At 34.1% G+C, this 21,251-nt stretch overlaps 2 protein-coding genes across 4 annotated transcripts; both read left to right on the forward strand.

Moving 5' to 3' along the window:
• Window positions 1–5,247: 5,247 nt before the first annotated feature.
• On the forward strand, window positions 5,248–12,675 carry LOC132599204 (beta-galactosidase 3-like). Its single transcript, XM_060312476.1, has 18 exons — window positions 5,248–5,698; window positions 5,788–5,883; window positions 6,038–6,150; window positions 6,266–6,332; window positions 6,791–6,883; window positions 7,096–7,239; window positions 7,455–7,543; window positions 7,632–7,737; window positions 8,172–8,259; window positions 8,357–8,475; window positions 9,532–9,693; window positions 10,449–10,627; window positions 10,706–10,815; window positions 10,911–11,020; window positions 11,221–11,331; window positions 11,407–11,517; window positions 11,838–12,040; window positions 12,311–12,675. The coding sequence occupies exons 1-18, from the start codon at window positions 5,543–5,545 to the stop codon at window positions 12,426–12,428; spliced, it is 2,175 nt and encodes a 724-aa protein (XP_060168459.1). The 5' UTR covers window positions 5,248–5,542; the 3' UTR covers window positions 12,429–12,675.
• A 2,008-nt stretch (window positions 12,676–14,683) lies between these two features.
• Window positions 14,684–21,106, forward strand: LOC132599207 (chromatin remodeling protein SHL-like). 3 transcript variants are annotated; one of them, XM_060312481.1, is made up of 5 exons: window positions 14,684–14,817; window positions 15,324–15,669; window positions 16,246–16,314; window positions 19,331–19,466; window positions 20,668–21,106. In XM_060312481.1, the coding sequence occupies exons 2-5, from the start codon at window positions 15,341–15,343 to the stop codon at window positions 20,692–20,694; spliced, it is 561 nt and encodes a 186-aa protein (XP_060168464.1). In that variant the 5' UTR covers window positions 14,684–14,817; window positions 15,324–15,340; the 3' UTR covers window positions 20,695–21,106. The 3 variants fall into 3 exon arrangements, 2 of the variants coding, with proteins under 2 accessions (XP_060168464.1, XP_060168463.1); XR_009566779.1 differs by lacking the exon at window positions 14,684–14,817 and adding an exon at window positions 14,824–15,013 and having other exon boundaries at window positions 19,331–19,539; XM_060312480.1 differs by lacking the exon at window positions 14,684–14,817 and adding an exon at window positions 14,824–15,013.
• The last annotated feature ends 145 nt before the right edge of the window (window positions 21,107–21,251 follow it).

A 21,251-nucleotide genomic window follows, 5' to 3' on the forward strand; every position in this document is an offset into this window, starting at 1 on the left:
ACCAAAGTTGCCAAAGGCAACCGACAATGATACGATATATTATTTCTTTATTTATTACTACAGTACATTTTTACATTGCTTTTAAGCTTTTCCTCTTGCGTGTAAAACGCATTATACTATTCGAGTTCGAGGTTATATATGGGTGCATACTCGTAAATTGTAATGTCTGAAACATTAAACTATTGAATTGGGATTAGAGTCAACAAAGTTCTTATTTTAATTATTGCATTTGCACTATAGATGCTAAGACCAACAGATGGATCTTATCGTCCTAACACTCCCGGATAGATTTAGAATTTGAACTTTATGAATTTTAAATTCTAGGACGGCAAAGTGCTAGTAACTAGATTCTAAGTTTAATATTTTTAAATATTTAATGAATTTCTTAACATTAGTATATATCATCAACTGAGGCCAAAACTATTTAATTCTGCTGGAACCCGTATCTTGAAGACTACTTTGGCCCTTACCTGGACCCAATATCTCGATACATAAAGGTGGATCTAGAGTTCCAAGCGATAAATGCAGAATCGATGTTATTCACAACATTTTTTTTATTCGTCACGAGTATACCCTTTCAATCGATTTCTATATTTTAGCTGGACAAAGAAATTTGAAACAAGTCAGCATTAAAATATCGCTTCGTGGCATTTACATGAGTAATCGCTAAAACTATCACTTTTTTATAATGAGTACGAAAACACTTATTTTTTGTGGTGTTTAATGAATAAAACGATTGTCATAGAAAGTTGTAACGAGAATCTTATTTCTTGTATTACTGGTTCAAGGCAGTAGACGTTAGAATGTCGTTGTCTTTATATAATTTTGAATAATTATCACCTCATGATTCGTGAAATAATATTTGACATTGAGTTACATCGAACATCTTTTTTTTTTTTATATAATAATTATCACCTCATGATTCGTGAAATAATATTTGACATTGAGTTACATCGAACATCTTTTTTTTTTCTTCTAATATTGGGTCTTTATGTTATATTGTCTGAATTTCAAATATCCATATGTTAGAATGTCTCACACTGATGTAAAAGAATGAGATGTTGTCTTTTTATGTAATTAGCATCTCATCATGAACTTACGTTTGGAGTCGTGTGAGACAAAAGTTACTTCTATTAACAAACAAATGCACCCACTGCCGAATAATTGCATCCCCTGTCAATACAGCATCTCCCAAGTTGTTTGTTTGTGAATTGAGAGTATTTTTTATCACACAGTAAAATCTCATCAGTAAAATGTGGGCAATGTGAAATTGTAAATGAGGACAAAAAATTAGGAAGCTTGTGACCATGGAAGTGTCACATGGGGCGTCGAAAAGTAGTGGGTCATGTTTCCTTAGCCAAAGTTTTCAAAAGAGTAGATTTCCATTGATATGAAGCCAACACACATATATGGGAAGCATCCTATGTCCACCCCACTTACTTATGGGCTATTCCACTTTCATCATGACCCCCTCTATTTCTTTATTCTAAAGTATGCATGTTATCACTTTTGTCTGTCAAACTGTTACAACTAACCCTCGAATATTAAGATTGTTACATTAATCTAGTAGCAATTTTAGTACTACTCTATAATTTTGTATAGTGTTGACCTCCACCTGCTACTCTATAATTTTTGCGCCGTATAGACGTTGACTGTCTAGGGATGTATTATTATCATAATTCTGCTTGTATACACGAAGTCGAGGCTGGAAATGTGAGATTCTAAGACTTTGTTCATATCCCAAATCAATGTTCACATTAATATTTATTTTATATTATGTACGCAAGCGCAAGCAGCATCGACTATATTGTACATATACATTTTTTTATGTATCAAATTATGTGATTTACTGTTTTAATCATCCAAAAAAGAAATGTTACTTTTCTTTATTTAGTAGTAACAATTAACTTTAAATGCACATTTTACCTTTAACGAGATGATTTATAACCATACAAACATCTATAACTTATTTTAGACAAATTTCAAAAGTACTCCGTTATTTCTTAAAAATCAATCAAAGTGCATCAAATAAATGGATATAAAGGGGTATTCTTTTTGAAAAAAATAATACTCCAAATACATATATATTCTTTTTCTTCCGGGGTTGCGGTACTATATTGTACCTCGCACGCACTGCGACGTTTTCAACCAAAACTATTTACTATAACTCGCCCTTGGTGTATCATGATTAATGGTAGAGGGCAATCATAATTATTGCATGAATAAACGAATGAAAATTACTGTGTACGTTACAAAGTGCAAGTTTGACGCTGACTAAGATTTATGACTAAAGATTATTGACCAAGGTTCGTTATTTGACGATTTGACACAACCTATTCATATTTTTAACGCTAATAAGCTATTAAGTATAAACTGAATCGTAGTTCGAATTTTCGGTTATAAAATTGAATGAACTAGACTAATTTACATTTTGTTTAAGAAATGAAGTAAATAAGTTATATGTGTACTGCACAATTTCACTTTCTCATATATACATGTAATAAACTAATGTATCTCCTTCATAAAAAGTTACCTATAATGGTGATGAATAATTAACAGGGACGGCTTAAATAAGGGTTAGGCTAGTAATAAGACTCTGCTTTAGACCCTAAAAAATATGAGTCCCAATTATAACAAAACATTTTATGATTAATTATTTTCTCTTAGACAATATTAAAGATTGTAAACAAAGAAGTACAAAATTACATAAAAAAAGAAAAAGGGAAAACTACGTACTTTTTAACATAAATATTTTAGATCTTTCAATTAAATTGATCAATTCTTCATATTAATAAACGAAATGTTTATAACAATATCTAAGATAATGTATTGCAAACACGTGATTAACATCTTATTAGCTTGAATTAATCCTTACTATTATAAATAATAATATTACTATGTAAAATTAAATGATTTATGTCTTTCAAGAATACTATACTAAAAATATTTCTATGAAAAAAGTTGAGAAAAGACAACACTTACTTTTTTGTGCGTGTATATGTTATATATATCCTATTAAAATTTATTTTAGACCACAAATTTTACCAAGATGCCCTTGAACATAATTATATATATAATTAGCTGTTTTGGATGCCTTATAATTAACCCTTAATTGAGTTTACTTAAATTACGAAATTTGGTGAATTACACCAAGAGGGTTGACAGAAAATCTAGCACTAATTAAGTTGTTGAGTTTGATCCAAAAACTAGGTAGCAGTTGCACCCAATTACCTATTCAAGGGGACCAATCAAACTTAAAATTATGGAATGTGTAATGTGCTTAACTTGACAGCCGAGTTATTGATAATTCCAAATGAAAACTTCCAACTGTTTTGGTTAGCAAAACCAAATCACAAGCAATCTAACAACAAACCCTAGACCTCCTAAAAAAAAAAAATTACTCACACGTAATATTTATATCAACTTAACGAAAATGTGAAATCTATCTTTGCATGAACTGTTTTGTTACTCCTATTACTTAATCATAGTTAATTTTAATACATATTTTTATCTTAATTCTATTACTATCTATAATAAATTAATGTAATTTTATGTAAGTTCTGAAAGTATGGATAAATTTTTGGAGTTCCAAGATTTCTATCATATTTTATCTTCGATATTTCTATGCGCGCGGTGATACCACAGTGCTTTGCCAACAAGAAGCAAATTCTCCATTCTCAATTTCATCCCAAATACAATACCATAAGTGCCCTTCTTTTAGAAAACATTGTCAAAATTCCTTGTTTGGCCAATCTTTTTTTTGTTAAATTGTTTGGCCAATCTTGAAATGAAGTAAAAAAATTATTGTTTGCTAGAATAAATTAAACATCGTATAGAAAAAAGTACATACAAATATCTTGCGTCTTTTATAATCTCTCAATTTCAATTCTCTTTAGGTTGCCATCATAAACTAGTAGATACAGATATAATTTTATTTAATGTCTGGTGGACCAAAAAAGTAAATGCAATTTCAATTCCATCTTTTTTGTTGAAAAAGAAAGAAAATTATATTACAAGTGATAATAAAACTTACACGAAGCCTATTCTATTTTTATATCCAAAAGGTATTAAAGCAAATAGTGTTAAGCATTCATGAATGGATATACTCAAGTAGCAGTGCTATTAATTTGGAAATGGAACTTTTTCATTTTTCATTTTATAATTTATCTTTGTATGCTGAGAAAGGAAGAGAAGAAAAATTAGGAATATAACTCCACACTATCCCAAAGGGCAGATACAGATTCAGAATGTTGGGAGTGAATTCAATTGAGCCTATTGTTTTTGTCCTAAATATATGCATGTGTGTGAAAAATTCTAAAAAAAACATCAATTAAGTTTTTAACTGACATTTTCAATGAACTTGAATAACTTTAGATTTATCAAGTATAAGTTATGAATTCTCTCTCCAATCCCTTCTCTCTTGATCGAGCTTGGTAGGTAGAGCACCTTTATATTTTTGAAAAGGATTTTTGCCCTTTTTATATGGTAATGTAATACTTATAACTTTGAATTAACATATTAATGAGTTTCAAATGCCATACGATCTACACTAAAAGGAACTCCATCGTTAAACTCCCATTTAATTTTAACTTTTTTTTCTTGTACATATTTTTTATGGGTACTTGTGACCTCGCACCAGTAGGGACGTTGAATAACTCTATTCGTCAAAACTTGAAAAAATAGAAAAATATCATCTAAAATTGAATATGAGACGTCACGATTCTCCTATTAACTGAGACACCCGTGAGGAAATGAAACTCTTAAAAAATCAGGGTTATTGCTTGTTTGTTATAATAATGTTAAATTACTGAATTAAATACTCCATCCGTTTCAATATAAGTGAATCTTTTCGGAGTATGAGGGTCAAACTTTATAACTTTGACTATAAAATTTGATATAGATTTTTTAAGTTTGTAAAAATAAAATTTATATATTTAGAAACTATATGAAAAGTACTATAAGTCATGATAATTTACAATTCAAATAATTTAGAAAAAATTTAAGGAAAACGTGGTCAAAGAGTGATCTCGTAAACTCTCCAAATAGTAATAGGTTCACATAAATTGAAACAGAGAGAGTATTAAAAGAAAAAATCATTTATTTATTTTAGGTTAACGCGTTAGGCACAACACTGGGACCAAAAAACAATTTTTGATAAATTTTGCAATAGTGTGAGTAACGACATAATTTCTTGAAGAACCAAAAGCAAGATGTCGGCGGGTCTATTCTATAAAGATTGGGAGTTGGGAGTGTCATTTGCTTGCAAAATACCAAAAAACAAAAAACCCAACATTCATTTCTCAACATTTATGACCACATTGTAGTGTTAAATGCAGAAGTAACAAAATCCCAAAATACTGCTACTTATTTCTGTCACAGACATTCTTAGCCTTTGTGGAGAGAGCTCTTGTCAGTGTCCTCATTTTTGTTTGCACTTTTGCAGACCTCTTTTCTTTTCATTAATATTCACATATTCTCATTTCCAACTTTGCTTTTTCCACCATTGTTGTAGAGATAAGCATTTTGCATATTCTCTCTAATAATGGGTACCAAATGGTTCTTGCTATTTTTTGTGTTGTTTTTTGTATCCAAGACTGGTTATTGCAGTGTCACTTATGATAAAAAGTCTCTCATTATCAATGGCCAAAGAAAAATTCTTATTTCTGGCTCCATTCATTACCCAAGAAGTACCCCTGATGTATGGCATTTTCTCTTTTTACAATTTTTTTTTTTTTTTTTTTTGGTTTTTCATATATGGTATTTTTTTTAACAATGGACAAAATGCAGATGTGGGAGGGGATTATACAGAAAGCAAAAGATGGAGGATTGGATGTTATTGAAACCTATGTGTTTTGGAATCTTCATGAATCTTCACCTGGCAATGTATTTTACTCTTTCTTTCTGTTTATATTGCTCATTGTTAATATATTTTCCTGTCAAATCTTTTTTTTTTTCCATATATACTGGTAGTTCTTTGTTCTACTGAGAAGCATTGGTGAAAATGTGATATTAATGTTTAATTTTTGTGGGTTTATAGTACAACTTTGAAGGACGTAATGATTTAGTTCGATTCATAAAGCTGGTTCAGAAGGCAGGGCTCTATATGCATCTTCGAATTGGGCCTTATATTTGTGGAGAGTGGAATTTTGGGTAAGTTTGGTTTTTGTAATCAAATGACTATGAGCTTTTTGGTTTATTATATTATTTCCTTTCTAATGCCATAAGCTCTGTATAATTTTTCTGTTGTTTCTCTTTTTAATTTCAGTGGTTTCCCTGTATGGTTGAAGTATGTTCCTGGTATCACCTTTAGAACTGATAATGAACCTTTCAAGGTCTCTCTCTCTCTCTCTCTCTCCCACACACACACACACACACACAAAAAAAAAAAAATTGGCAATGGTTCAAGTGGAAAAGTAGTATACTTGAACTAATGTGTAGTACAATTTTGGTTAAAGAAAAAGTATTACATCTTGGCCATAGATTCCATATATTTTTCACTTTATTTGAAATTTAAGTTGAAGTTGAAATGGAGTTGTGTTTGGTTATATTTTTTGCAATGGAGAGGAGAGCACCTTATATGGAATTTATGAAGACGGAGTTGGAAAATTGGTTTGGAGCACTTCTCCAAATTTGGAATCCAACTCCAAGTTGGATTTGAAAATTTTCTAACCAAACACTGATTTTGAAATAAAGTTTTGAAAAATTATTCGGGAAAAAGTGAAAATTTCTCATAGCCAAATGGCCCCTTAGGGAAGCTAAATTACAGTGGACTGTTAATTTTCTCTTGCAGAGGGAAATGCAAAGATTCACCACAAAAATTGTCCAAATGATGAAGAATGAGAAGCTATTTCAGACCCAAGGTGGTCCTATCATTCTCTCACAGGTATGATTTTCAACTATTTCAATCATGACTATAAGTGATAAAAGCCACTTATACAGTCATCTGGTGTGTACCTTAAGCAATTTAATGATAGGTGAGGAAGGCTCATAGACTGGATCATTTGTTTTGTTTCCTCATCCCATGTGCAGTATGATGGTTTGTAAATTGTAATGATGAAGCTTCATAGATACTTATGTTTGTAAGCGTTGATGCAGATTGAGAATGAGTATGGGTTAGAAATTAAACAATACGGTGCTCCTGGTCATGCGTACATGACTTGGGCGGCTAAAATGGCTGTTGAAATGGGTACCGGGGTCCCATGGATTATGTGCAAGGAGGATGATGCCCCTGATCCAGTGGTAAGAAGTTTTCGCCACTAGAAAAGATAAGCTTAGCTTCATTTATTAAATGTAAACTGTTTTGACTCCTTATTTCAACTTGTCATTTCCATTGCCCTTCTTAATTACCAGAATTGGAAATATTCATATAGAAAGACAATTATCTAGGAAAGCTGATTTTGAGTGCTTGGGATAATCTAATGTAATGCTTAACTCAATCGTCATTTTGGTGACAGATAAACACCTGCAATGGTTTTTATTGTGATTACTTTTCCCCTAACAAACCCAACAAGCCAACGATATGGACAGAGGCATGGAGTGGCTGGTAAATTGAGGATACTTCGGCATTTGCAGTGTGATTAATACTTTTCCATGTTGAAATGATTTTTACTTAAGTTTCTTGATGTGTAAAGGTTTGATGATTTTGGCGGTCCAGTTCATCATCGACCAGTCGAAGATTTGGCCTTTGCAGTTGCTCGGTTCGTTCAAAAAGGAGGCTCTTTGGTGAATTATTATATGGTGGGTAGATTCTCGTTACTGCAGCTTCTGTATAATGGAATTTAACTAATAACTAGTTCTCTGAAGTTCTATACCGATTGATGATATGCCCGTTGCTTGAAAGTACATATCTATTATGTATGAAATTTTTTGGGACAAGATTGTTTGAATCTCAAAACTATAGAACACTACATAAGTTATAATGCAAAATTCCCTTAAATTCAATGTCTTTTATGTACTTCTCATTCTTCCAGACATTACATATTAAATTCCTACCAAATGAATGTTAGAAAATGATCTCAAGAGTTCTACAATTGTCATTTCTAAAGAAATATGATATCAATAGTTTTACTTATCAAAAATCAAGAGATTTACCGGCTATGGAGTCAATCATGCGTGCAACTTGTGATGATACTTTTTATCTTAACCAATGTTCCTTTTTCCTCTTTGAACAGTATCACGGGGGAACCAACTTTGGAAGAACAGCTGGAGGGCCTTTCATCACTACCAGCTATGACTATGATGCTCCTATTGATGAATATGGTCAGAGACTGAGCTAGTACCTATTTTGACGCACAACTTCACATGTAGTGCAACTTTCATTGTATATCCTGACTAGTTCTCCATGCTTATTTTACAGGTTTGATTAGGCAGCCAAAGTATGACCATTTGAAGGAGCTTCATAAGGCTATCAAGTTATGTGAACCAGCACTGATTTCTGCTGATCCTACCATTACTGCCTTAGGGAACTATGAACAGGTGCCTCTCTTATCTTATCTTTTTCCTTTCTGTCGATTTTTTCATTAGATTTTTGGGGGTAGGTGTGTTACTACGAGTAGAGACACGGATGCCACAAGATGTTGAGTACCACAACACCCACCACCTAAGTTACTCGGACTCTTCACTTTTGGTGCAGCACCCGAGTCGACACGACATGGGTGTGGGATCCGTATCCGATATGGTCAACTGTTTTAGGGTACTTTGACCAAAATCGACGGAGAAATTCCGGACAGATCCAGTGATTTCTGTAATCAAAACAAAAGCTAAGGTGGACTTGAAGAAAATGGAATACCTTGTATATTGAAATTTCTATGTCATTCCTTTTCCTTTTATTTCCGTCTAGAATTCTCCTCTTGATCAATATTTTCTCCTCAAGTTTTCCACATAATATCTCATAATTTATGTTTTATAATTCTATTTTTAGATATCTCAATTATTTTTTGCCGAATCCCCGCACCCATATCCATACCTGGATTCGTATCCCCGTATCTTAAAATTTAGATCATGAAGGATCCGACATTTAGATCCGCACCTGTATCGGACATCCGCACCCGAGTCATCTAGCCAGTGGGTGCAAATTAAATATAGGGACAATTACCTTTTTGGACCATCATAAAACATAATAGACGGCGAATGTATATGTTTGTATATTATGTGTAAATATACATGTAATATACATAGTAAATATATTGTATACATATTATATACATAATTAGTGTATATGTTTTGTGTACTTTGGCTAGAGCCCATAAGTAATTTCGGGCAATGCGCCAAAAATGAAAAAAGACCTTTAGAATAAATATTGGTTTCTTAGGTACTTTCACTATGAGTGGGTACAGGCGCACCCGCTATTCCATACTTGCATCCGCCCTTGACAACGAGGATGAGTATGCAAATTAATGTTTAGATTTAAAATGACTATAGATGATTGATAACTCTTTTGTTCTTTCTTTTGTTACATTGAGACATTCTTTTACATATCCGATTCATAATTGTTTGGCCTTTTAAAATTCTGAAATCTTCTCCATTTTGCAGGCACATGTATTTTCTTCCGGTGGACATTGTGCTGCTTTTCTTGCAAATTACCATTTGAATTCAAATGCAAGGGTGACTTTTAAGCACAAACATTACGACCTGCCACCTTGGTCAATAAGCATTCTTCCAGACTGTAAAAATGCTGTATTTAATACTGCCAAGGTATGTATATATCAAGATGGTCACTTATTTTTGTATATCCTCTTTTTTATTCATTGGTGCTGAAGAGTCATTCATTAATAAATGTTCTCCCCGTAGATAACATTACGGGTGTCAAATGGGCGGGCTGGGCTGAATTTGGGCGGGTCAAAATGGGTTGAGCTAATAAATGGGTGGGTTATTGACCCGTCCAAAAGTTACTTGGGCTGGAATGGGCTAAAAAGTGGGGCATAACCCAACCCGTCCAATTCTTACCAAGTTTTAATTTCTTTGTTTGTTCATTTATAATTTTTTAGTACCTAATAAAACTATTTTTTTCTTTATTATGGCTATATATAACATATCAAATAAAAAGAATGTTTCTTGAAAATATTTGGACAAGATTTCAAGTCAATCTGGGATATATATTAGCCCAATTTTTGGTGGGCTGGGCTAATAAATGGGCGGGTTAATGACTAGCCCAAACTTGAGCGGGTCGGGCGGGTCATGTTTTCATGGGCTAATTTGCCACCCGTGGCTAAAAGTAGGCTGTAATCATTCTTCACATACCATCCACTCACTACTTTCTAACCAAATAATACTTCATAATAAGTTGAAAATATTGTGTCTACAAAACAAACTCTTGGGTTTTTATTCCCATTAACATGATCCACAAAGATGAGAATTGAAGCTAAGATATGTAGTAAGTACTCAGTTGCCAACTTGCATTCTATTTACTGAAAATGCTCTGTGATGAAATCTTTTGCTCTTCAAATCAGGTTGGAGTTAAGACATCCACTGCACAAATGCTGCCCACAAATGTACAACTGCGCTCTTGGGAAACATTTAGCGAAGATGTATCCACCATTGATGCGGATTCAAAGCTCACTGTTGTTGGTCTTTTGGAGCAATTAAATGTTACCAGGGATGCAAGTGACTACCTTTGGTACACCACTAGGTATGAACAAAACATTTTATATGCCTGCTGACAAACGTGTTTTTTTTATTCGTGACCATTTCATTGAACTTTTTCCAGTGTTGAGATAAATTCAGCTGAATCATTTCTACATCGAGGGAAACATCTGACTCTTACTGTGAAGTCAGCAGGCCATGCCTTACATGTGTACATAAACGGACGGCTTTCAGGTGCAAATGCTTTCCTTTAGTTGACTGATGGTAACATCTTAGTATTGAGAAACATCAAATGTTAGGATTCTAAGAGTTCCAGGGTCCAATTACAGGTTCAGTATATGGAAACCGAGAAAACAGTAGAGTTACATTTACAGGAGGTGTTAACATGCATGCTGGAATAAACAGAATTTCCCTACTCAGTGTAGCTGTTGGATTGCCGGTTAGTCTCTTTTTACGTCTCGCACTCAAGAGATCAAAGATTCTCAATAAAGTATCCTATGACAAATTTTTATTTTGGAATAAACATTAGTAGCAACAACTTGATATTTCTGCATTTATGGATCTCATAAGTCACTCATAATTTTCTTGCTTGCCAAAATTGGGTTTTAACCTTTGTGTCTTGGTTCATTGTATTTGAAGAACAACGGAGCACGTTATGAGACACGGAACACAGGAGTCCTTGGACCAGTTGTTCTTCATGGGCTAGACAAGGGTCCAAGAGACTTATCGTGGCAGAAATGGTCATATCAGGTGCACATCCTAATTTCATATTCATGCTTTGGCATCTTAGAGGAACTTACCACAACTTTGAATGTTTTTGGGCAGGTGGGGTTGAGAGGTGAATCCATGAACTTGGCTTCAAATGCCATATCTGCTGCTGAATGGGTGGGAGGCTCTTTGATAGCTAGGCAACGACAACCGCTTACGTGGTACAAGGTAATATGTTTGCTTCTGTCTATATAAGGCCAGAAGAATTTCCAAATTGAATTGCTTCACAGATGATTAGCAGTAACAAGGAAAAACGTAAATGAAGAACCCTTCGAAAAATATATTTGATGATGGAAATCACTTCTTAACTCTTTTGCTGTAACTTTTAAACCTCAGAATTAATAACACTTCCTGAAATTAAGATTTAGATTATTGATGTTCGAAGATAATATTGGTATTGTCGGCGCATAGAGCTGTAATTATGAGAAATGAAAAGGTGGAATCTTGATCTTGACCATGAATACTGATATTTTTCATGAAACTTTCAGGTATATTTCAATGCACCAAGAGGAAGTGATCCGTTAGCACTGGACATGGGTAGTATGGGAAAGGGTCAAGTATGGATCAATGGGCAGAGCATCGGAAGATACTGGACCGCTTATGCCACTGGTAACTGCAGCCCTTGCACTTATGCAGCAACATATCGACAAGGAAAGTGCCAAACTGGTTGTGGCCAGCCAACACAAAGATGGTATGCAGATCATCAATAGTATTTGAGTTTAATTTCTATACGCAGTGTGAAAGAACTTTAAAACTATCAGGCCATAAAACAATTAGCGTCCATAGATAGTGGGATTAATAACCTAGCAAATAAGGCAGTTATCTGCTACAAAAGGTTGAAATACACAGATTGTATAAAAATCATTTTGTAATTTATATAAGTTAAATCCATATTTTTTTCCCTTAGCAGATAAATGAGATGCTTAATTAGTTGCTAACTATTTTAACCTATTGGTTTCAGGTACCACGTTCCTCGATCTTGGTTGAAGCCAACTGGAAACTTGCTGGTAGTTTTTGAGGAGATAGGTGGGGATGCATCAAGGATTTCTCTTGTCAAAAGGTCAATTACATATGTATAGATATGATATTCTTTAGATACCACTATTTAGATAGTGAAGTTTGGTGTGAGCTTTATCTCATAGAAGAAAAGAGTTCTATGAAAAGCTCTTATGCTAGTTCTTTTTGGGCAATAATTAGTAGCTCATTTGCTTTTGAACATTCATTGTTCAAAATGTAGGCTGCTGTGTCACTGCTTGTCTTCCTCATTGATGTATATATTTAGAAGTTATTGTTGGAAAAAAAAACTCGGTTTGCTTCATCCTTTCACATCAAGATCGAATTTTCAATTTCACCTCCCTTGTATTCTTCTTTAGTTCCGGAATATTCCAAGAACGGAGAAAATATGTAGTATCTGTTAGTATTAGTTTTTAAAGTTTTAAAAAGAGAAATACCCCCAGAAATTACGTCCATAAAAACTTTGATCCATAAATATTTATTAGAGGCATAATAGTAAGGATATAAGTCTCAATTTATGGGGACTACTGTGTATGTTGTTGTAATAGTAAGGATATAAGGCCTTTTAACTTCAGTTGGCTTTTAGCCGGTACAAATTAAAAGGGCATTTGAAATTAAAGTTCAATTCGTCAATGTTAGTATGTTATACCTAACTAATTGTGTATATCAAACTTTATTGCTATTTTCTTATTTATTTGTGCCCTTGTACTCTTCCAAAATATGAGCATACATTTATTTCTACATGGCGGTTTTGTGCCATAGGGGGCATTTGTTTGCATTAAGATTAAGCCGTCTGAATTTGAATGCACATCTAAATGATTAAGATAGTGTTTCTAGATTTGAACATTGAGTTATTGAGACTGTTTGTGTCTGAATGCTTTTCAGTCTTGACTGTGAATCTGATTCGGTCAGACACATTCAGACGCATTAAGTGGTTTTAAAAAAAATAAAATGAAATTAATGGGTTGAGATCTGAATAATTCAGATTCAGAGCCTCATTAAGTGCAAACAAATGAGGCCTAGTACTCTCCAAATGTATACTGAATGTATTCATTTCTACCTGACACGTTTGTACCCTTGAACTCTTTCACTATATCACGAAGCATATATTTATTTCAACATGACATATTTGCACCGTTGCCTCCTCTCTTCCTATGCTATAGTTTCAACATTTTTTTTTATTCATTTTATTTAATGAATGAACTTAAAACACTTGGAGCCATTGGCTTGATTGCAGTTTTTTTGGAAAATATATACACAGATAAAAGAACTATTTAAAGCACGTGAAAGTTCTGGGTTCCCAAAAAGTTGTCATAATTCTGTGATAAATTGAATTTGAATGAACATAGATTGCTTGGCCAATAACGATCCATCGCAGCAGTAGCTTAACGGGGCATTATCGAAAAAATAAACATTTGCCTGGATAGTATATAAAATGTGATTTTTAAAGTTAAATAGGTAATAAATATAAAAAGATGGTACTTTTTGGGATGATTAAGAAATAATGGTGTCACAAAAATTAGGATGGAGGAGTAAATACTTCTTTGAACTCTACCTCCTCCATTTCAATCTATGTCACTTATTTGATTGAGCTTGGCGTTAAAAATAAAAGATTTTTAAATTTTACGATATTAAATATGTTTAATATTTCTGTGGCTATAAGAATTTTGAAATAAAAAGCTTAAGTACGTGTTTGGACATGCGGTTTGAAACTATAGTTTGAAACTATGAGATGAAACCAGCATTCAGACATGTATTTTATCTCATGGTTTCAAACCCCAAATCGTCCAAAAAGACATGATTTGGATTTCAAACCATGATTTCAAAAAATTTAAATATAAAACTTGACCCATAAGTTTATATTTTATAAAAAAAGACCCATAAGTTGATAAATATTTTTAATAATTACTCCCACCAATCATTTACTAACTTCATTAACTTCTATCAACCTTTATTTATGTCTACCGTGTGGGAAAATTATATTAAAGAGTAGTTACATTACTATTCACGTTAAATTTTCATTTTTATTGAACTAAAGTTTGATCAATTGATGTTGTATTTTTTAGAAAGTCTTCCTAGTAGCGTATTAATTTTGTTATGGACTATGACTTGCTCATATGGTAAGATTGTATAAGAATTGAAAACGTTTTGATAGTTTTCATAACTTGTGGAATGTTTATATCTATAAAAAAAAAATACAACTTAAAAATATCCAAATTATATGTGCAAACATGGTTATTTGAAATCATGGTTTCATGTTTCTAACCATGTCCAAACGGCTTAAGTATGAAAGGAATCATTGTTTAAATAGATTAAAAAGATAGAACATCCTGTAATAAATTTATATTTCCTTACTACTAAGTTAAAGGGGAGTTAAATTTTTAGATTAAAATCACCCCGCAGCAAAAGTCTTTCTCCTGAAACTTCAAACAAACACTTGTGATACACACGCTGGTTCGTTCTCTCTCTCTCTCTCTCTTTTACAAACAAATTTTGTGGCGGATGACTTTTGTTTTGTAGTGTGTTGTCTTGTTCGTCACACACACACACACACACACTCTCCTTTTTCAGTCCATGGCTAAAACTCGTACTGTCAATCGTCGAACCCTAGATTCTTACACTCTTAAATCCATCAACAAAACCATTCGAGGTAAGTTCTAATTCTATTCCATATATACCTTCTCCCAAAAAATATATGCAAAAACTTTCGCCGGAAAATCTAACTAGGCGTTTCGCCATAGAAACCAAATATTTTTCACTTTATTGAAGTTGGAGTTGTTTTTGCTTATAATTTAATAGTATTTGATTGGTTGAATATACTGAAAGTGAAAAAGAAGTTTTATGTGTTTTGTAATTTCCATGGCCAAACGCCTGATTTAAAAAAAAAAATGAAAATAAAAATAAAAATCCCGAAATAAGTGAATATATCTGATGGTCAAATGGGTGCTAACTTGTGGCAGCTGGTGATTGTGTGTTGATGCGACCATCGGAGTCGTCAAAGCCATCGTACGTTGCTCGAATCGAGAAGATAGAGTCGGACAGTAGAGGCAGCAACGTTAGGGTTCATGTCCGATGGTATTACCGGCCAGAAGAGTCGATTGGTGGACGGAGACAGTTTCATGGCGTTAAGGAACTGTTTATGTCTGATCATTATGATATACAAAGTGCTGATACTATTGAAGCAAAGTGTATTGTCCATTCGTTTAAGAACTATACCAAACTTGATGCTGTTGGGAATGAAGATTTCTTTTGTCGATTTGACTATAATTCTGCTACTGGAGCGTTTAATCCTGACCGAGTTGCTGTGTATGTACAATCTTTGATTACAATTATGGCCTTTCTTTTTAAAGTCTCTATTTAATTACTCCCTCTGTCCCAATTTATGTGGCATGGTTCGAATTTCAAGAGTCAAACAGTTTAATTTTGACCATGAATTCAGGCATGGAATCTTGAAGTTTTTTGAAATAAAATTTACATAGCTATAAGACACAATAATTGACAATTCAAAATATTTAAAAGATATATGAAAAAATTACGATCAAAGGAAGACTAGTTTTGACTCTCGAAATCCGAAAGGTTCCACATATATTGGGACGGAGGTAGTAGTACATTAGAAAGCGGTAAATTTAGTAACTTGACTTCATATTTTGGCAATATCATAAAGTAATGATTCAGTAATAGCTTGTTGAGCAGTATTTTATGTTTCTATATAAAGTTTTCTGTTTAAAGACAATCATATAGTTCCTTGGTTCAGAAATTGACAATATTTAGCTACAATACTAGCTACTTGATGTTTGTGAGGACAAAATCATTTTTCAGAAGTTTTGCTTCTTGGTTGAATAAGATTATGTTTAAGTATTCTTTTTGGTCCTAATTTTGCAGGTACTGTAAATGTGAAATGCCATACAATCCTGATGACCTCATGGTTCAGTGCGAGAGCTGCAGTGACTGGTAAGTCTGATTCTTCACATTTTTATCATGGCAGGTAATTTATTATGATCTGGTTTCCATTTTAGTTCTCGGTTACACTATGTTTCAAATCTTCTCAAATTTTAAAGTTTCCGATAAAAGGCAACATAGTGTGGTAATACTAACTGTTAAAACAGTATAGGTTATGCATTAGCTAATGAGTTTCCACCATCAAAGCCTATTCCTATGTTTTATTGAATACTCTCTGTGTACTATTTTCTTTTGTTGATATGTTAAGATTTTGTGCAAGAGCTAATTTCAAAAGAAAAGTTGCGCCATTAATTGCACCAGGGTATGCGACTCAAGCCGTTCATAGGATTTACTTAGACATTTCCTGATGGAGGATCGTGATTCCTTTTAACATGTTGTATGCCTTCTATTCGAATGTTGGGAGCAAGTTTAACCACATAGCAGAGTTACTCAGACATTTTTTTGGTGCACAATGCAATTAATGTTCTACTTTGAAACTCTTATTTTCTTTGCTTGCCTATTTGTGTAAAAAAAAAAAAAAACGAAAAAAGAAAAAAAAGAAAGAAGTTTCCTTTGAGGTGATAGTAGTAAACGCCTAATAAAAAAAGGTAGTAAATTTTCTATTACACGGCCTTTAGATCTCTGTACTGCCATTAGCTTTTCTGGTATATCCTTAATTAATTATGTATGCTGATGTGTTATGCATATCTATATGGCTGGGCAGATTTGTTATATGCTTAGCTCAGGAAGTTGAATATTGGAAAGAATTTACCTGCACATGGAGTTTACACCAACCAAATAACTGTATGACATGTATATTTTATCACTTATCCATAGTTAAATAACACATTCTCTCCTCAAATTATTACTTACTCACGGACTCATGGTAACCCAAAGGGGTTTGATGTAAAAAATCGGATGTTAGTAAGTGGGATAGACGAAGTTTAATATGACAGACTCTCTCATAGTATGTTAAATCTAGTTAAAAGCTAGTGTTCTATAGCCTATCTTTGCTTGTAACCGTTGATGTTTTGGTAGGAAGTTAAGATAGGATCATTCTGAGGTACAGGAACTTGTGATCAGAATTTTAAGATATGATCATTCTCATTCCTTGTTTCTTTTTGGTGCGCTCATGAAGTTCCTGTGTGTATAGAAGATTGGGTTTCGTTGTTCATGTTTTGTTGTAGATTCTCTACCTTTTGGCATACTGGTTGTATACAGGAAATCTCCTATCATTATGAAAATTATTTACCTTACAAAAAAACAAATTAAGGGAATTCCCCTTACTTTGTGCATACAACAGCAACATACACAGTGAAATCCCACAAAGTGGGGTCTGGGGAGTGTAGAGTGTATGCAGGCCTTACCCCTACCTTGGGAGGTAGAGAGGCTGTTTCCGGTAGACCCTCAGCCTAAGGACAGACAACTCAAATCAGTGTAAACAAGCAATGGCAAAATACTAAAAAAGCATGATAAAACTGTCTGAAAAAAAGGAAGTCGTAACTACCATGAAATAATACGATAATCGGAATACAAAAACAATAAATAGCAGAAATTGATGGACCTTACTTTATGCATATCCATCAACATTTTTTTTTTTTGGTTCTCACAATTTAATACTCCTTCGGGCCATTTTGTTCTAACCCTTAGCGAATGGGTTATTTGTTGAGATACGTGCAAATTGATTTGGATACCACCCTTATTAAATAAAATAAAATAAAAATAATGAAAATATAGCATCGATGCCTACCTGTGCATTCTCAAAGTTGGAGTGTTCAGTTGCCAATTGGGGCCAAGTTATGGTGTCTATCTATGTGTTATGCCCAAAGGGAGCGAAAGACTTCATTATTTTAGCTTACCTTAGGTTGTCAAGCCGTTTTTTTTTTTTTGATGAAGTAATAAAATGCATTAGAAAAGGCATCAAGAAGATGCAGAAATTACAGAAAAGTAAGTTGTTAAAAACTCCAGTACAGAAATTTGGAGTTTAACAGAGCAAAAAGCTAAAAACCAGTAAAGACAGTCCAAAAACCAGCTGCCAAGACAACCCTCAGGGGTTGGCCTGGTGGTAATTGGCTTGAGCCTTGGGGTTTGCTCCCTTTCAAGGTCTCAAGTTCGAAACCCACTGGGTGCAAACAATTTTTGAGGGCCATTGGACTGGGGTAAAACCCTGAATTACCTGTGGTGCACTTGCGGGAAACTCCTTGCCGAGGGCCTGTGCACCCCCGGGATTAGTCGGGGCTCAAAGAGACCCGGACACCCGGTGCTTAATCAAAAAAAAAAACCAGCTGCCAAGACCTCTACTGTACTAGGGTCAAGGAGCTAACAAAATCCAAATATCTATCAACACTGTTTACAGGTGCATGAAAATTCCAGCTAAATAAACTAACTAAGCAACTAGCCTTTAATTATGATTTTTGTTTCAGCTAGTTTGAGGGCTGAACATGTCTTCAGTTAAGCTTTGAGCTAGCATATTTGCATGATTTAAAGTAATTCATGTGTTGATTCTGAAGCAACAAAGCATTTTCCTAAAACTGGTAACATCACTTGCATCTACGTTTAACATCTGGATGACTGTAACTAAGGGTGTATTTGGTATGAGAGAAAATGTTTTCCTAGTAAATATTTTGTTGGAATACAAGTGGGTTTCTTACTTATTTTCTAGTGTTTGGTAAGTAAGCAAAAAATATTATCCCAAGAGCATTTATATGTAAACTATCAAAACACTATGGGGTGGGGAATGGGGTTCAAGGGTGGGCGGATATATTTTTTTTTTTTCCGGTTATGGTTTTGGTGGGGGGGGGGGGGGGGGGGGTCAAGGGATGGGAGGAGTTGTGTGGGTGGAGAGGAGACAATGAACTTGAAATGTCACTTATGGAACTTGTTTTCCTACTTCCATTAGGGATGCCATTTCCTCATTTTTAATGAGGAACATTTTCACCAACCAAACATGGGAAAATTGAAAAACATTTTCTGGGATATGTTTTCCTCCATACCAAACACACCCTAAGTGTCTTTAATTTTCATCCAGGTTCCACCCTTCTTGTATAGACATGACGCAAGAGGAAGCCAAGAGACTTGACCACTTCTTTTGCCAAAATTGTTCATCTGAAGATCAGAAGAAATTGCAAACTGCTCATGCTACTTCAAGACATTCTGATATAAAGGTGATCCCATTGCTATATTAACACAAACATCCTGGTTACCTTTCTGACCCATCTTTCCATGATCCGATTTGATGTAAGTTTCTCATTTTCTATTTTCCTTGGCCTCCATTCACTAATGGAGCTTGTTGTATTCACTCCAAACATGCTGGTAGGAACAACAAAGGCAAAAAGGATCAGTTGATTTTAGACTATACATACTTAGTAAAGCTGCTTTATCATACCATTTGTTGCATATGACGAGTGTAGGATCTTCGGTATGTGACCCCGTCATCTTTTGCAACATACTAGTAATGCCAAAGAAAAGTAAATAGCAAATGCCATTAGACTAGGTGTAAGGGGTTGGAAAGAGACCTGACTGCTTCAAAGCTCCTTTTGAAAGATCAAACATGAAGGAAGAGGTAATTGATAGGAAAATTTTGGAATAAAAGATAAACAGGTGAAATGCCGGGGAAAAATTCATGACTTTTAGTCTGAGATTTATACATCTTTTCTAAAATTTGTCCTCCTCAAACCACCCTGGCAACTCATAATGGTAAGGCAAACTCTCTCTTTTAATAAAGTTGCTTTATTCAGGGAAGCAAATACTGCTCAGTTTTTCTAAGCATCCTTTTCATTTTCTTCTCCTTCACTTCTTTACCCTTGACATTGCCTAAACAAGGTTTAATGTAATATATGCACGTCATACTGTTATTTAGTAGTAGTTTTTTTTTGGTGTGTGAAAAATGGGCTAGATTTTGATACATATATCAGTGAAACAAAATTTTGGGAAAAAAAAGATTCTCCAATGAGTTAATTGGATTCTGTGCAAAAGTTAATTGGTCTAGGGCATTTCATATACATTCCGAGACTATTATATATACATTCAGAGTATTTTGCGCTTGGGGCAATGACGCAGCTAATGAGGTTCTAACTGAGCCGCATGTATTGCTGGCCGAAAATTAATACATGCCTTCGGATTCTAAGAATGTTGAACAATGATAGTATGCTAGTCAAGTTCGGAGATTGGGGACACAAAGACCCACCTTAGTTTTGGAATGATGTTTTCAATAAACTGAACCAAAATAGGTGTGCGTTATTCACTGATTTTTGTTATCGAAAAGACATTTTCTGTAAGAGTAAGCTCTCAGCTGGAACTCTATACATTTTATTTAATATTTGCTACTGAAGCCTCAAGTTTCAAAATTTGACGTGAGTATTTCAGGTAGGGTCCAAACGCCGACGGAGGTGATACGTCTGCCTATGCTGGAGGAACTGTAACATTTCTCTTACTTTGCTTAATGGGATGCAAGCAAACACTGAGGCAATTACTGTATTAGAAGCGACAATCATGTGGGCTGGTGTAAAGGGAAACTGACTGAAACTTTGTATTGCGTACTGGTTTGATAGGCATGCACCTTGTTTCCTTTAAGTAGGTCGAGGAAGTGTATGGTAGTGTGTAATTATCTACTGCAGGTTTTCTCTACTGTTCTTCCACGCTATTTCTTATCAGGGTGCTGTTTATAATAAATACTAGTTTAGTGTTATTTACTGTAAAGAGTTGCTGGCATTTTCTAGAGGCAATAGCCCTTTTGCCAACTTCTCCCTTATGGAAACTACTCTTGGGTGTCTGGTATATGTGAGAGATCTATATCTCTTTTCGAGCCTTGTCTCTGTCATTGCATGCCTGTGTGCACTGAGTTAGTCAGTCTCCGCCCTTTACTTGTTTGGACTCGGCATCAGCATTCCTAGTACACACAAATATGTAAAGACGAAAGTGGTATCTGTAATTGGAATATTGCTTGAAAT

The sequence above is a fragment of the Lycium barbarum genome, chromosome 6, assembly GCF_019175385.1.
Source record: "Lycium barbarum isolate Lr01 chromosome 6, ASM1917538v2, whole genome shotgun sequence".
NCBI lineage: Eukaryota > Viridiplantae > Streptophyta > Magnoliopsida > Solanales > Solanaceae > Lycium > Lycium barbarum.